Source organism: Morone saxatilis, unplaced genomic scaffold (assembly GCF_004916995.1).
Source record: "Morone saxatilis isolate NCDOM2014 unplaced genomic scaffold, NCSU_SB_2.0 Contig22, whole genome shotgun sequence".
Classification (NCBI taxonomy): domain Eukaryota; kingdom Metazoa; phylum Chordata; class Actinopteri; family Moronidae; genus Morone; species Morone saxatilis.
In genome coordinates, this window is record NW_023339785.1 from 17,327,972 (window position 1) to 17,343,674 (window position 15,703).

At 40.8% G+C, this 15,703-nt stretch overlaps 4 protein-coding genes across 10 annotated transcripts in view; 3 read left to right on the top strand and 1 right to left on the bottom strand.

Annotated features, from left to right (window-relative positions):
* The window catches only part of ogt.1 (O-linked N-acetylglucosamine (GlcNAc) transferase, tandem duplicate 1), a 15,009-nt gene extending 11,449 nt beyond the window's left edge, over positions 1-3,560 (top strand). For 4 of the 7 annotated variants that reach the window (XM_035669617.1, XM_035669618.1, XM_035669621.1 and 1 more), the window contains 7 exons: positions 249-419; positions 524-640; positions 899-1,069; positions 1,458-1,610; positions 1,702-1,954; positions 2,105-2,228; positions 2,309-3,496. In XM_035669617.1, coding sequence (XP_035525510.1) covers positions 249-419; positions 524-640; positions 899-1,069; positions 1,458-1,610; positions 1,702-1,954; positions 2,105-2,228; positions 2,309-2,483 — 1,164 coding nt within the window. In that variant the 3' untranslated portion in view covers positions 2,484-3,496. Of the gene's footprint in view, positions 1-248; positions 420-523; positions 641-898; positions 1,070-1,457; positions 1,611-1,701; positions 1,955-2,104; positions 2,229-2,308 lie in introns of all 7 variants that reach the window. The other 3 variants (XM_035669615.1, XM_035669616.1, XM_035669620.1) reach the window with 1 other exon arrangement.
* A 1,384-nt stretch (positions 3,561-4,944) lies between these two features.
* gcna (germ cell nuclear acidic peptidase) lies at positions 4,945-9,463 on the top strand. Its single transcript, XM_035669443.1, has 12 exons — positions 4,945-5,055; positions 5,578-5,758; positions 6,455-6,527; positions 6,629-6,675; positions 6,817-6,883; positions 6,982-7,052; positions 7,144-7,539; positions 7,638-7,794; positions 7,927-8,071; positions 8,215-8,350; positions 8,499-8,703; positions 8,822-9,463. Exons 1-12 carry the CDS (start codon positions 4,963-4,965, stop codon positions 9,051-9,053), a joined length of 1,803 nt encoding a protein of 600 aa, XP_035525336.1. The 5' UTR covers positions 4,945-4,962; the 3' UTR covers positions 9,054-9,463.
* Positions 9,464-10,157: 694 nt separating this feature from the next.
* On the top strand, positions 10,158-11,797 carry LOC118334025 (olfactory receptor 10G4-like). Its single transcript, XM_035669839.1, has 3 exons — positions 10,158-10,373; positions 10,503-10,604; positions 11,210-11,797. The coding sequence occupies exons 1-3, from the start codon at positions 10,158-10,160 to the stop codon at positions 11,795-11,797; spliced, it is 906 nt and encodes a 301-aa protein (XP_035525732.1).
* Positions 11,798-12,190: 393 nt separating this feature from the next.
* cetn2 (centrin, EF-hand protein, 2) lies at positions 12,191-14,615 on the bottom strand. Its single transcript, XM_035669305.1, has 5 exons — positions 14,314-14,615; positions 13,937-14,101; positions 13,718-13,846; positions 13,267-13,404; positions 12,191-13,081 (listed from the first exon to the last, which is right to left on the bottom strand). Exons 1-5 carry the CDS (start codon positions 14,314-14,316, stop codon positions 12,992-12,994), a joined length of 525 nt encoding a protein of 174 aa, XP_035525198.1. The 5' UTR covers positions 14,317-14,615; the 3' UTR covers positions 12,191-12,991.
* Positions 14,616-15,703: the final 1,088 nt, after the last annotated feature.

Below are 15,703 nucleotides of genomic sequence, written 5' to 3' on the forward strand. Positions count from 1 at the left end.
AAAACACAGTGCACTATTTGGCTGTATGTAGTTATATGTATTAAACAAAACCTTGATGCAAATAATTACTGAAGGAATCATTTAAGTCCTAATGATTTCTGATTCACAGAGTTATTTCCTTATAAATGTCGCCTGTGCAAATAAATAACTGCACCGTAACAAACATTAATCTGATCTCTCATGGGTGTATACAAAATATGGTTGGCATCGAAGAATGCACAAATAATTGTTTTCTGTGCCTTCGACAGTCTATGTGGCTGGGTTACCCTGGAACTAGCGGGGCGCCCTTCATGGACTACATCATCTCTGACAAGGAGACGTCACCTGTTGAAGTAGCTGAGCAGTATTCTGAGAAACTGGCCTACATGCCCAATACTTTCTTCATTGGAGACCACGCCAACATGTTCCCTCACCTCAAGGTTTGTCAATCTTTACATCGCTGCAGTTTCTTTGAACTTGTTTGTCTTGTTTAATAAAATCAAATCAGTGTTTGTAATGTTCGTTTTCTTTTATTGACCCACAGAAAAAGGCGGTGATTGACTTCAAGTCTAATGGACACATCTTTGACAACCGCATTGTTCTTAATGGTATTGATCTGAAGGCCTTCTTGGACAGTCTGCCTGATGTGAAAGTTATAAAGGTGAGTTAAGAGAATTTCCAGACCAGTGAGTAAGGCATTATAGTTAAGTGTTGGACCTCCTGGATGGGAGTGTTTTGACTATTTGAACAAAACAATGAATCACTTTGTCATTTCTGTCTTTGGGTTATGTTAATTAGACAATATTATCAATATCTGCTTATCCAGATAACATTTAAAATCATTAAAATATGTTAATATGGATCATGCAGTCAAAAAGATATCTTCTAATGATAAGTTGAAACTGTTCTCTGTGACTAGATGAAGTGTGACAACAACCAGGATGCTGCCGGGGACACAAATGGAGCTCTGTCCATGCCCGTAATCCCCATGAACACAGCAGCTGAAGCAATCATCAACATGATCAACCAAGGCCAAATCCAAGTCACGATCAATGGCTTCACTGTCAGCAATGGCCTGGCCACCACACAGGTATGTCTGAGTTGGACACACTTGAAACTAAATGTAAAACTTAAGGGATTTGTTATGGGTACAAAACCTCTATAAATTCAGAAACAAGCCAGGAGCAGCAATTTAATTTAGCTTGCTGCTTTTCCAGATCTTTTCAGCAGATTGTAGTCTCTGAAACCTCCTTGCAGGTATGGCGTCTACATGAACATAAGGTTGAAGCACAGAACTGTTGGTGAGGGCAATGGTGACACTGGATTAGCTGTAAAATAAATATTACGGCCTTGGCTTTCCAAAAAGCATATACTCACTAGTAGGCTCAGTACCATCAAGAGGCTCGAACAGTCAAAGAATCACACTTAACTCTTCAGGACTCCACCTCTAAGCAACCCTGCATTATGCCCCATTTTAGATCAACAACAAAGCTGCCACTGGGGAGGAGGTTCCACGCACAATCGTCGTGACAACCCGCTCCCAGTATGGTCTGCCAGAGGACTCCATTGTCTACTGCAACTTCAACCAGCTCTACAAAATCGACCCCCCTACTCTTCAGATGTGGGCCAATGTAAGTTAGACGGGCTTTATTATAACAACTGCTTTGACTGTCTGCACTTAAAAATATGCTCATCTGGTTTAAAACTCACCTCTCCCTGCAGATCCTGAAGCGTGTTCCCAACAGTGTGCTGTGGCTTCTTCGTTTCCCCGCCGTCGGCGAGCCCAACATCCAGCAGTACGCTCAGAACATGGGTCTGCCTGGCTCTCGCATCATCTTTTCTCCTGTGGCCCCCAAGGAGGAGCACGTGAGGAGGGGCCAGCTGGCTGATGTGTGCCTAGACACTCCACTATGCAATGGTCACACCACAGGCATGGATGTTCTCTGGGCTGGAACACCCATGGTCACCATGCCAGGTTAGGACACTAGGGACTGACTTAAAACCCTTGTTTATTACTGATACAATAAAACTATTTTAGTCATTCTAGTGAAGAAGAAAAGTAGAAGTAGAGTAGAAAAGAATTCAAGTGAAGGCTGTTTTTTAATTGTTAAACCTCTTTTTAAAGGTGAGACCCTTGCCTCCCGTGTTGCCGCCTCACAACTCAACTGTCTTGGCTGCCCTGAGCTAATAGCCCAGAGTCGCCAGGACTATGAGGACATAGCAGTCAAACTGGGATCTGACATGGAATAGTAAGTAAAAATTTGACTTGACTATTGAAAAACATAGTAGTTGAACTGCGTAGTCTGACCGTTTTCTTTGTCTCCTTCAGCCTGAAGATGGTCAGAGCACGTGTTTGGAAGCAGCGAATCTGCAGCCCTCTTTTCAACACCAAGCTGTACACAATGGACCTGGAGAGGCTCTATCTGCAGATGTGGGAGCACTATAGCAATGGCAACAAGCCAGAACACCTGGTCCAGACAGTAGAGACCAGTGAGAATGCCTGAACTGGAAGCACGCTGATTTCTTTTCCCTTATAACCCCAACCATGTTCAGCCCTCCCCACCATCTTTTGTTTGTTTTGTTTTTTTTATACCATTATCAGCACCGTAGCTTGGAATAGGCCATTTCAACTCCAGCCTTCTCCCTGAGTGACTGTCTCCATCTCTCTCATTTACTATTAATGGGACTCTTTATTTGTGAAGGAGCCTACAGATGTACACATTCATCCCCCATCACATTCGTTGTTGCATCACACATCTGCATTTCCTGAGCCAGATCGAGCCTGAGACTTTCAGGCACCTCATCTGAGACTCTTGTCCTAAAACACAGTATATTGGTGAGCATGAGAAGATTGTGAATGCCCTGCTTACCCCTTCAGTACTTGGATCAGTGGATTTTTATTTTTTTCTCTCCTGTCGGTGTGCATACAGGACTAATTGCAGCTTGTGAAGGGAATGCCCAGCCGTCATTACTTGTTGATCTATTTATAAATGGATTGAGAGTGTTGTGTGTTTTAAAAGGACAATGTTGCACCATGAAAATTGTAACTCTGACTTCAGTTTCATCAGCTTCAACATACAAGTGTAAAACATAGGTTGCAACTGCTCTTTAGTTTGTCTTAAGCTGTTATTAAATTACTACAATGAGTAGATGTGAAAGTCTTGAGGAATATGGTCTAGAATGAAGATTTCGTCCCCTCACCAAATGCCAACTTTTATTAATTTTGTTGTCAATCAAGGAAATATGTTCAGTAGCTGTTTGATGTCGCACTATGCTTGTAAAAATGATTGGACAAAGCTGGACAAGGGAGCTTCAATTCATTGGAAAGGGCCTAAATTTAAGTTTAGATGTCAGAGCTGTTCACAAATTGATCTTGTTTTTTAATCACTCAAACCAGGAACGGCCTAGGTAAGTATTTTCTAAGCAGTTTTTCTTTTTGTATTGTCTGTTAACTGTATGCTGTCAATGATGCCACGAGGCTCTAAATATAATAAAAAATAAAGAGATGGCAAAACTCTGCTGTCTTTTCCGGCTCACTTGATTTAGTTGTTGTTGTTGAAAACAATAAAAAGTTAAAAACATCAGCCTCCGTTTCCTTGTTTTGAAAGCTGTTATAGCATCAGTATTCATGTGCAGTAGCAAACTATAATAAATGACAAATTGGTAGTTATTAGATTTTGCCTCTATTGGTGCTTGAGATCAATGGAGCAATGATATAAAAATGTTCAATCTGCTGTCAGTCACCATATCAGAATCAGAAATACTTAATTGATCCCCAGTTGGAAATTCTTTGTGTTCTTTCTGTTTTTGGGATTTATATAACCATAGGGCAATTATAGGAAAGTTGGTGTGCATTACACTACAAAACTATATATATATATATATATATATATATAGACAGAAAAATATGTGCAGATAGCTAGCTAGCTAGCTAGCTAGAGAGATAGAGAGATATATAGATATAGATATCTATACAGAAAAATATGTGCATCATACTACACTTTTTAACTAAATATAAATGCAGGGAAATGGGATCTAAATGTTAAAATGCAAGAATAGTATAAATGTTAGTTAAAACAGTACAGTATAAATTCACTAGTATGTATGTATGAGCATGTATTCATTTATATCTTATCAGTAAATGTAGTGTACCACAGCACCAAAATTATAATGAAGTCAGCATAATGTACTCAATTTAAAAAGTTCAAATGCTGATCATTGGAAAAGTCCCTCAGTGTTGTCACTTGTTGGATTGTTGTGTGTTACACCGTCTATGGTATAAACATTTTGATCATATACTGATTCAATAAACAATAATACATTATTTTGTTTAAATGTAAGTTGTTTGTATGTTTTCTATACCAAAGTAAAGTATAACATTGAATGAAAACAATATCACCTCTGCACCTTTTAAATCCTTCCATAAGGTGTTTGCTGGTGGGCGTGGACAGAACGTCAGCCGCCCGCTCCGATTGGTCGAATCTTTCGTGATAACTTCCGGTGTAACGGAATAGAACGAGGTTTGAATTTCTCTTAGCTCCGTGTGCTACCGCGGTGCCTCTTCTGTAACTTACAACAACAGAAGCGGGTTTGGTAATCATATCTCAAGTGAAATATGTTGTAGTATATACTCTATAGAGGTTCGTGCCATACTTACTAACGGAAAAAAACCTGAATCACTTTCAGAAAGTTAGCTAGAGCCCAAACAAAGTCAGCTTGCAAGATAGCTGTTAACGCTAACGGTAAGGTTTCCAGCTCCAGTGAGTTTACTTAACTATGTTTATGTTGTTTATGTTTATGTTGTTTGTGTGGCTGCAGAAACTCTTAATAGAGTCAAATAAACTGGTTAATTGAAAACCATTTATTTTAACCATCAGCTAGCCTTACTTTATGGTTTTGTGACAGCTTGTTGTGCGCTGGACTTTAAATCTTAAATGACTGTCGTGTTTGTTTGTGTACCCTTTTCACAGAGCAGAGGGAACTATGAATGAAAATACCTGCAAATTATTCCAAAGACTTGCTCAAAAGATGGGCTGGACCGCGGATGAGGAAGGACTGGACGCTGCAGAACAAAAGGTTTGTGCACACATTATTAACCTGCACACAAGAACCAGGTTACAGGCAGAGTGGAGGTTGGCTCCATCCACCAGACACATGCTGGGACAATATGAATGTGACTTCATTCATAAAACAATGATTTACTAATGAGTGGCTGGGGTGTTGAACATTTTTCTGTCAGTGGTTGGTAGCAGTTCACATTTAAAAAACGAATATTTCCCACCCTGCTTACCACCATAGACGATTCATATATATATATAATATAATATAATGTGTAAACTAATAGTAACACTAAAGATGGGTATGGTTTACTGGGAGAAGGACCAGCTCATAGCCATATATTTAAGTGCAACAATTAGATCATTAATCAATTAGTCAATTTGACAGCTGGTTGGTCTTTTTCTATTTTGAGAATGGGTTAATCATTTTGGTCAAAGTAACTGAATTTAAATAAGTATTTAAGTCAATAACAGGTAGTCTATTTAAATGTTTTGGATGTTTACATAAGTTATGATGGAAATCTGTTTTCATTGTTTCCAGCTGTTAAAAACAATTGGAAAGACTCGTCACGCTGCCACGAGTGTTCATCGATCGACCTCACCGGACCAGTTTACCTTTTCTGACGATGAGGATGATCCAGACAAGGAGAACCAATACTCCAAGGGCAACGATTACAGAAACAAGTCGTTGATCGAGTCTAGTGATGATGACTTTGACCAATGTGAGTTAAATTGTATGAATATTGTATTTTATATTGGCCTGTCTGAACACTTGATGATTTCAGTCATCCCAGAGTCGACTCGCATTTTTGTCAGTCGAATCTTATCACTTTTGTTTTCTGGCTGAGTCATTGTACACAATGCAGGAGCAACAACATGGCAGGCTGTAACCTTTACCATCCGAGTCTCAAAATAACTACAAAACCAACTGTGATGGAAGCAGAGAAGAGTGAGAAGAGGGCAGCGTGACTCAGTCTTTTGGCTACTCCAACGCTCTCTGCTCTGCTGATGACTGTCAGTGAAGTCGGCTAAAGTAGACAGTGGTACAACCTCCTGTACAGGCGTCCACTGTGGTTGACTCTCTGACTGACAGCATTGTCAGCAGCCTGGCAGGGACGCTCTGGGTGCCCAGGGATTTTACCCAACTGCTGTATGAGCAGGATGCACACCTTTTTAACTTTCTTTAACTTTGTGGAAATCTGATAGTTTCACATCACAGATGATGAAGAAAGGCATAAGATGAGACTCATGGAAGCTGATATAGGAGTTTAGTGTGACACTGAACTGAAAAAAAGGAGCAAATAGTTGAATCTTAGTATTGAGTCGGGTACAGCCCTATTTTTATTGTTAAATTGACTTGACTCAGCTCACAAATATATAATTAATAATTCTTTTCTTTTTTCTTTTTTCTTCCTCAGTTCTAAAGGAAAGGGCTACACCGAAAGCTAAACCTACCTCACAGAAACCATGTAGTGCTGCAAAGAAAGGCAGGTATGAAAATGGAGCTCCCTGAAAATGTCAATTTTAAGCTCAATTTTAAGTTTTATTCATAATTTACTACTAATACTAAACCATTTTTTTGTCCTATTTAGTTCAGATGTTCTTGTGTTGAGCTCGGATGACGACGGTTTTGAGACATGTAAGTGGCCTTTTTCTGCATCTTACAGTTGTCTTTACCTCGAACCATTCACAATAAATAAAATTCTAACATCAGTTAGATAAGAAAATGTATATGTTTGTAATATTTTTCTCTCGCATATCTTCTTTTTGCACATTGAAGTTCTACAACGAGTGAAAACCCCCAGTGCCAAGCCTAAGCAAATATCAGGGAGTGGGAGTGAAGATAGGTGAGTTTATGATGTAATTTGTCCTCCATATGCATTCTCACTGTCTGGAAAAGTTTGTTTAAAAGACAATCTGTTTTACCTTTTTGTTTACTCTAAAGCCTCAAAAACTTCATAGTGGATGACTACTCATCAGATAATGACTTTATTGAGACAAAATCATCCTTTAAAGGTAACGTTGAATCAGTTCTGTAATTATATTTCAGGAAAGTAACGCTGAATTGTAAATGTATAATGGTGATTTTGCATCCAATGTTTTGCAGTCCCTACAAAGAGTACCACTCCAGCGGCCCAGCGTCCTCCCAGGAGACCACTTTCTCAGTGGGACTCCCCAGTCTTTGTTAGTGACAGTGATGATGAGGATAATATTGTGGTCAAGAGCACTTGGAGGACTCGTCGCTCAAAACCTAAGCCCCCGCCAAAGGCTACCAAGAATAATGCTCTGCAGTGTGATAAAGAGGACAGTCCCTTCCCTTCTCCCTTTTCTCTCCTTCCCCACAAAACTCCAACATCACTGGCCTCTCCCAAACGCACTCTTTCAGCACCTTCTAAACTGGATGAGTCGGCCAGTTCTGAGGAGGAGTTCACATCCTTGCTGGAGAGACTGAAGAAGAAAAACAACCTTACTGCCACTTCATTCTCGCCTAAGAACCGCCATGGTAACGGTTTTATTTGGATTGTCGCTTTCCAACAGTCTAGCGTTTGTTTTCATTCTCGTTGTGAGGCTGATATCTGCTGTTTTTGCTCCTAAATTTAGAATGCAATAAGGAGCCTCCTGTGTCTGTTCCTCGTGCAAAGGGACCAGCCACTAAATCCTTAAGGGAAACACCTCTACATGTGAAGACACCAGGAAAATCCGCCGTCTCCAATCCCACAGTCAGTCAGACAGAGCCCAGACACGGCCCCATCAGCAGGTACATCTGTTGACCAGACATGAATGTTGGACAGACTTTTCCAAAGTTTTAATGTCTTATTGTATATTGTGCCTATCGCCCACTCAGTTTGTCTTTCTTACACTTTAATTCAACTCGTTCTTTCCTTCCTAGGGTAACATTGTGTAAGACCCCAGGGTGCTTCTTGCAGTCCCTATCAAACCCTGGCACCAGCTATGGCCGCAATTTTAAGCAGAACAAGGAAGAACTCACTAGTAAACTCTACCTGCTGTACAATAACAGTGTGTTTGACAGTAAGGTAATGAACAGGTTTTTTTTTTTCCCCCCTTGTTCCATTTAAACCTTTTAGAAATGTCTTGAATTATGAATGTATCTTACCTTGTTTTTAATTTCTTTAACATATAGCATTCTTTGTTTTTTCTTGTCTGGCATGACTTCTAGCTCCCCACCAATATGTCAGTGACTTGGAATAAGAAGATGCGGAAAACGGCTGGTTACTGTATCACCGGGCAGGAACGAGGTGGAGGGAGCCGCTATGCCCGCATTGAACTGTCAGAGAAAGTCTGTGATTCTGCAGGTAATGCTTTAGTGGGCCAGATAAAGTAATGCAGTGTGTCTGCTCAAAAGTCCCTGAGTGTAAATATTTCATGCATAGTAAAACATTTAATGTCCGTTTACATTTGATTGAATCTCTTCATCGCATTCTCATCGCTCCATCCTCCTAGATCGTCTCAGGGACACACTGATTCATGAGATGTGTCACGCTGCAACCTGGCTGATTAATAGTGTAAGGGATGGGCACGGGCCCTTCTGGAAGCTGTACGCTCGCAAGGCCACAGTGGCGCACCCTGAATTGCCCATGGTCACTCGCTGCCACAGTTACGACATCAAGTACAAGTTCCAGTACCAGTGCACCCGCTGCCAGAACACGTACGTCCGACTGATTTCAGATGAATTAAAACCATTACCGTCGCATCTTTCATTATTCACCTTTCATTCACAGACTTGTGTGTTCATCTTCCTAACACTTTACCGCGCTTCCTCACAGGATTGGGCGTCATTCCAAGTCACTGGACACGCAGAGGTTCGTGTGCGCGCTCTGCACAGGACAGCTGATCTTACTGACGCCTGCCAAGCAGCGCGCCCCCACACCTTTTGCCAACTTTGTCAAAGAGAATTATAAGACTGCGCGACAGGAGCTAGCAGGACAAGGCCACGCGGAAGTGATGCGTAAACTTAGTGCCGACTTTGCCTCCAAGACTAAACTGAGTGAAAGCTGAGATCTTAATGCTCACTGGACTGAGCTATACAACCACAGGAGACTTATTCAAATTCTGAAATACCTCAGTCAACTCGTCTTACATTAGTGAGCAGCTATGATGATTAATATTGAATCTATTTTTTTGTGTGTTTTTAATGTCATTTCTGTATTTGTCAGTATGTGAATATGGACTCAATCTGCTGTAACTGGAAAATCTGAGCCAGCATTCCCGAGTGTGTCTGTGTGCACTTTTTGGTGTATTTGTTATCTGTTATCCCCGGTATTTAATACATATTGGAGATCAGTTTCAGGAATTGGCATTGTACAGTACTGAGTTAAAGGTACGATTAGATCCATATATTTTTTATATTTGACTAGTTTGATTTTCCTGTTATGAACTCTAAATAAAGTTTTTAATTTGTGACTGTGCTTTAAAGGGATATTTGACTTTTATGTATTTCTCAGTTTTTGGTTTTGGGTTAGGGGTTAGTTTAGTTTTAACCATGAATTGCATACTGTAGAACTGTAGATATATTTATCCAATTTCAATCCCTTGGGTTACTTAATGTAAATTACTTTTAAATTAATTGGCTGCTTCCAGGTCGGAGGCAGCTTTCTAAATATTTTACAAAAACATGGTAATGTGTTTGAGAGTGGGTGGCATTATGTTTTCCATGACTGTGCCTCTGCTATCAGGCAAATATTGACAGGTAGAATACAGTTCTGTGCAAATGTATTAACATTGTCCCTGACTTTTGTATAAATAAGCAAATGTAATCCTGATAACAAATGCTAGCTGTTGACACATCACTGTCCACGGGGATGAGGTCTGACACGTTGACACGCTGAAGCTGAGTAAATGCACAGCCTTTAATGCTGGCACAACGGGATGATTCAGTCGCAACCAGCCCTCAGAATAAAACTGACTTCTGATGTGTCTGCTGTACTATGTCACACTGGAAATGCTCAAGAAGGAAGAACAACTTTAAAACGGATGTGAGGGTGAGTGTTTTCCCATTTTTTTCCCCCCCCATTTGAGAAGAGGTCAAAGAGATTTTTAGTGGTTGCCAGGTGCTAATGGCTTGTAATTATCTGTCTGACAGATCAGAGGGAGCTTTATGTCATGGAGATCCACTGCAATGTGACAACACTAGAGGCCCAGACACAGATCAACTCCACCATCTTTCACCTGGTTAAGATGGCCAGCATGTGTGTGAGCTACACCTTCAACACTTTACTCAGTGTTCCTTTACTCCTGGTCATCACACGCTCCCCATCCCTGCTCAGACACACTCGCTTCCTGCTCCTCACACACCTCCTCTTGTGTGACAACCTCCAGGTAGGTCCACACTTTTTGACTTTGGACAGATTTTTACTAGACCATACCACTGTATCTTTTCATAATAACTGAGATGATAATATGCCTTTTGACTTTTGAGCTAAATGATTATTGTCATTACCATTTCAGCAGCTCCTCTGGACAGTCAAAGCAGTTATCTTAAGATCCAGAGAAGGTATACCTTTGACCCAGTGTCTGATCTTCTGTGCTGCTACCCAGGCCTGCTCATTGGTTTGTAAAATATTGATTACATTTATGCAATTTTTTGGGGTCAAATTGATTTACAGCTACAGTAAAGGATGAATCTAATTATACTTGTAGACCACTTGAAAAGGGCAACTTCCTCCTGTATTGGCCAAGAGGGGATCCCTTCCTAATGGGATTCCAATATACTTTAAGTGATAGGTCGAAATCCACTGAACAACTCATATAAAATTAACTTCTCTAGTTAAACCAAGTATGGACAGGAACAACATTTGCAGTTTCCACCAATAATCTGGCACTTTATTTTTGTTTGAGTTTTTCATGTTTACTCTATATTATGAATGGATCAAATCTCCAATGTGGAGTAACATAATCTTTGTGCTGGATGATACGTGTGAATTCATTAGAGAGACAGGTTACGACCTAAGGGCAGCACAGTAAGTTCAACAGTTCAATGAATAATAATAATAATGAATCATTTCCCCTTAAGCCTGTTTAAAAGTGCTGTGATCTACTCTTTTCTGATGGTCTGCCTGCTCTGACTCACTTACTATGAACACTGCACTTCTAAAACTTTGACATAGTAGGTAACAGCCAAAACTGAGGGTTGCATCTTCACTTTTTTTGCGCAGGTGGCGCTCTTCCTGAGCACTGCTCTGGCCGTGGACCGCTATGTAGCTGTAAAGTGGCCCCTGCGCTATGAATTTTTGATGTGTCCTCAAAGGAAGAGAGCAACTGTTGCAGCCATATGGACTTTATCAGCTGTGCTCTCCAGTGGGTCTTTGTGTATCAGCCTCAACACCATCCAGGTCAATTTTCCCCTTCCCCGCTGTCGACCTCTCATTCTCACACCCTGCCTGTCTGGGACATCGGCTCTGGTAATTTATTGCACCGTGGGAAGTGCTGTCGTGGTGCCTCTGTGTTTTCTGACCATCCTGGGATGCTTCTGCGTGCTCTGCTGGGACATGAGTGCAGGACTGCTGTGCACCAAGAGAGCATGTGTGACCCTGACCCTCCAGGTAGCTCAGACCGTTCTCTTTTCTGTTCCTATGGTCATGGACAGCTACCTGATCCCTGGTTACCTGCACAGTGATGCTCTTGATATAGCAACCACCATCACCTATAACCTGGGGGTGTCACTCATCCCTCTGGTCTATGGCTACCGCTCAAGGGAGCTCCAGCAAAGGATACGGCAGGCTGCAGTTTGTCATCAAGCCTGATAAACATTTTTTTGTGGAGCTGCTATTAATAAAAAAAAATCTATGCCCGAATACGAAGAGCAGTGTTTTCCTGTATGGCACAGCAGGCTTTCCGCATTTATTGCATCCAATTTTGAATTTACTTGTTTGAAATAGTGAGGTTGAATAGATGAGTCAATATGCTGTGGTAAGGCAGCAGCATCTTCATGTAATCCATTTGCATTTCAAAGGCAAACGATGTGTGTTTTATTAGCAGCAGTAGAATTCAAGCGTTTATGATGTGAGTAAAAAATCAAATAGAAGGAAAAGAGTCAAGCTGTTCAAACACTGATAACTACTCCAGGTATATGAGGACAATAATGACAAATAGAAGACAAAACAATATGCTGCTGCTTCAATATATTTAATCTGTACCTTAAACACTTATATGCTGTATGTCTACTCATTAAAGTCACTATGTATTATACAAAACATTCAAGAATACAGAGGGATAAATACTCAATGCTACGAGAAAAATACATACACAATCAATCAGATTTTAAAGATAGCGGGAAGGTGTGCAGGTGAGAGAGGTCGGGCAGCTTCCCTGATTGTGTTGATCACCCCCTTTAAAGAGGCACAGGCACAAATCCACAGGTAGCACTGAGATGAGACAGCGCTCCCCAATCATCAGCGGTTAACCAACTGCTCACATTGTATTTCTCTGGAAAACCAGCATACAAAAGCCAAAAACATGAAACACTGGAGTTACCAGTATAAACCAAACAATCTACAAGGTGAATGACGCGCAAACTGTATTATTAATCAAAGCATTGGAATGTACTTGTCACCATATTGACTTAGGCACTGAGAATTTTCTTGGAAACAAATAACCTATATATTATCATTAATATCATGAGTGTATTCTTCATAAAAGTATGCAGCATTCCAAACAACAAGGAGAGTTTTCTCTTCTGTTTTTGGCAAATGTGATGAAGATTATCAAGTAAATAAAAAGGAGGATAATTTGGCATTTGACCAGACTTTGTGCTCAAGTCTTAAACGGTGTCCTCTCAGTGTAGTATGTGACAGTTAAACCTCATTGTAAGTGAAAATGTATGGCACAACACATTATTAAGGGACATTTTGAGATACAAGTAGATATATGAGCGGCATTACATGTAAAACCACCACTGGTCCCCTCCACGTCACCAACCATTATGTCATGCACTTCCTTCAGTACAAGCAGGTTTTCTTCATAATACGCAGGAACTCCTGCTGGTTCACTTCTCCATCTCCATCCCTGTCTGCTTCATCTATCATCTCCTTCACAAACACACAATTATAAGTGAAAATGAAAATATGATTGGAGGGATGAAAGAGGCAAATCCACTGAGTTTTAAAGCATTCATGAGCAAATGTTGTCTTGACATTATTCAGAATTGAAGGCATGGCGTTCGGCTGCATTCAGGTATCTGAATATTGTTTTATTACACAATTAAGTGCTTTACCTGCAGCTCTTCATCTGTGAGGTTCTCTCCCAGCTCTTTGGCTACCCTCTTCAGATTCTTGAATGAGATCTTGCCTGTCTCGTCATCATCAAAGAGGCGGAAAGCTTTCAGGATCTCCTCTTTGGAGTCCTTCTCAGCCTAAAATCAGAGAAGATGGAGAGTAGTTTTACCACAAACTGCCTTTCTTTAGGAGATATGTGGTCGTTGAAGGACAGACAGAAGGACAGACAATAGGACAACCACATCATAAACTCTAAGAAATGTGTCCAGTTTGTGTGAAAGCAGGAGAGTCAGTGGGAAATGAATAGGCTGAAAGTCCAGAATTAAAACCTGCTTTTTGCAATCTGAACAAGACCATTAACTCAAATTTAAAGCTAAAAAGAAATGAAAGAGTGCTGAAGTTGCAAGAGATAGGAATGCATGTAGTATATTTCTTGACATAGATAACTACCATTTTCTGTGTCATGACAGCGAGGAAGTCAGCAAAGGAGATTTTTCCTATGCCGTCCTTGTCCACCTCACCAATCATCTTCTTGATCTCCTCCTTCTTCGGTTCAAAGCCCAGAGCTCTCATCGCAACCTGGCACAGTGTGAGAAAGGAGGAGAGTGAAGCACAAGCACCCCCCACACTGACACATGTTGATTGTGATCCGTGTTTGAGCACTTTTACCTTGAGCTCCTTGACATCGATGAATCCGGATCCATCGGTGTCAAACAGCTCAAAGGCCTCCCTGATCTCCTGCTTCTGCTCCTCGGTCAGCTCTGGTTTGGGGGTTGTCTTCTTGCGAGGAGGTGGCACAGGACCCTGCAGGGATGGTCTCTTGGCACTGGTCGCCTGGTGGGGAAGCAGGAATGGAGGCAGAGAGGAGAAAAAATGGTAAAAAACATGAGAGCCACTGCGTCTATGATGACATCAGAATTTCACCAGACCTATAAAAACCACATGGTTCATATGGAATATGGAATAATGTAAATCTCCATCACATATGGCTAAAATCTAACACACTAACGTGGATTACTAGGTTATTATGAAACATTTTCACTCACCATCTGTTGCTGTATATTTGATTGATAAAAAGGAACTGCAGAGCTGTTAAGCAATCAATGTTTTCCCCTGTTTTCCTCTGCTATGAAGCCTCCCTATCATTTAGGGAGGAGGAGGAGGAGACGGTGCAACGGTTTACACTTTACATCAGTTCCTCGCATTAATCATTGAATCACCCTGAATGAAAGATAGTCTCGTATGCCTCAAAACAGTCTATTTATTTGGCAGGAATAGCCGCTGAAATGTGCAGAAAATGAACGTTTTCTAGCTAAGAGCATGCACAGCTTTCGCTGCTCAGCTGCTGCTGTTGGCGTTTGATTTGTTCACCCTCAGCGCCAGCAGAGGAGCCAGTTGTTTCATGGCCACTGAGGAGCTAAATATAAAGTCACGCAGGCACAAATGGGAGTAAAAATCAAACGCACCAGTCGGGCAAAAATATGATTGGTTGCTGACGATCACGTGGCGCAAGACACGATCAGAGCAACCTCATCTGATTTCCATGGGAATATAAAATACGGAAACAGGATAATGATGAGGAAGTCTTTGTGCCATATTTATATGCAAAATATATCATATTACATATATAATATCTATATGCAGCATCGTGCTACTCTGTACCTCAGTACAATACACCCTCTGGTGTCGGCAGGCCTCAAATCAGAGCTTCTTCTAGTACAATAGAAGATGATTACCATATAGAGAATAATACGATAATGATAGTAGAATAATAGTGATGAAAAGCAAGTAATAATACAATTTAAAAAAACTAATAATCATATTATAAATGGAATAAGCCATCATCCACGGCCTCTGTGACCAAGAGGGCACTCTGAAGAAATTATTTAATAATATGATTATTACTGGAAAGGTCCACAGTACAGCAATGACATACATATAAATATCTGCTCGAACACTATTTTATACCAGTTTTAATGATACCATTTCTTTTACTTTTGCTATTATATATGATATCTGTTTTCTTCTATTACACGTTTCTCCCTCATGCAGTAGATCCATTTGTTGTATTTGTTGTATTAGTAAGAAATAAACTGGTGTTTGTGTGTTTTTTCCTTTATTTATCTTTTTTTAACTTAATAATATTTCTGACACAACCAACAAATACTGGAACAAAATCCATCCAAAAACATTAATATTGATGGTAAACATTAACTCACTGGCTCATTGGGCTGAGGCATGTCAGGGGGCGTGGTCTTCGAGCGAGGAGGCGGATGGAATCACATTGTGGCCTCCGATTGGTTAAAATTGTGGCGTTCTTTGACGTATTCTGGACACCATTGGCTACACTCGAACGTCACACTCGTGCCGAGCGTTGGCTCGACCAATCACAGAGCGCTCCTCGCTCAGCTGATTCAGACACTTCACGGTTCGTGC

Coding starts and splice junctions, on each gene's coding strand:
- gcna (XM_035669443.1), top strand. CDS start 4,963: ATGAATGAAAATACCTGCAAATTATTCCAAAGACTTGCTCAAAAGATG. Junction 6,676..6,816: donor TGACGACGGTTTTGAGACAT/GTAAGTGGCCTT, acceptor TGCACATTGAAG/TTCTACAACGAGTGAAAACC. Junction 7,053..7,143: donor GACAAAATCATCCTTTAAAG/GTAACGTTGAAT, acceptor AATGTTTTGCAG/TCCCTACAAAGAGTACCACT.
- LOC118334025 (XM_035669839.1), top strand. CDS start 10,158: ATGGAGATCCACTGCAATGTGACAACACTAGAGGCCCAGACACAGATC. Junction 10,374..10,502: donor TCTTGTGTGACAACCTCCAG/GTAGGTCCACAC, acceptor TTACCATTTCAG/CAGCTCCTCTGGACAGTCAA. Junction 10,605..11,209: donor CTACCCAGGCCTGCTCATTG/GTTTGTAAAATA, acceptor TTTTTTGCGCAG/GTGGCGCTCTTCCTGAGCAC.
- cetn2 (XM_035669305.1), bottom strand. Junction 13,847..13,936: donor TCGATGTCAAGGAGCTCAAG/GTAAAAGTGCTC, acceptor ACACTGTGCCAG/GTTGCGATGAGAGCTCTGGG. Junction 13,082..13,266: donor TCACAGATGAAGAGCTGCAG/GTAAAGCACTTA, acceptor GTGTTTGTGAAG/GAGATGATAGATGAAGCAGA.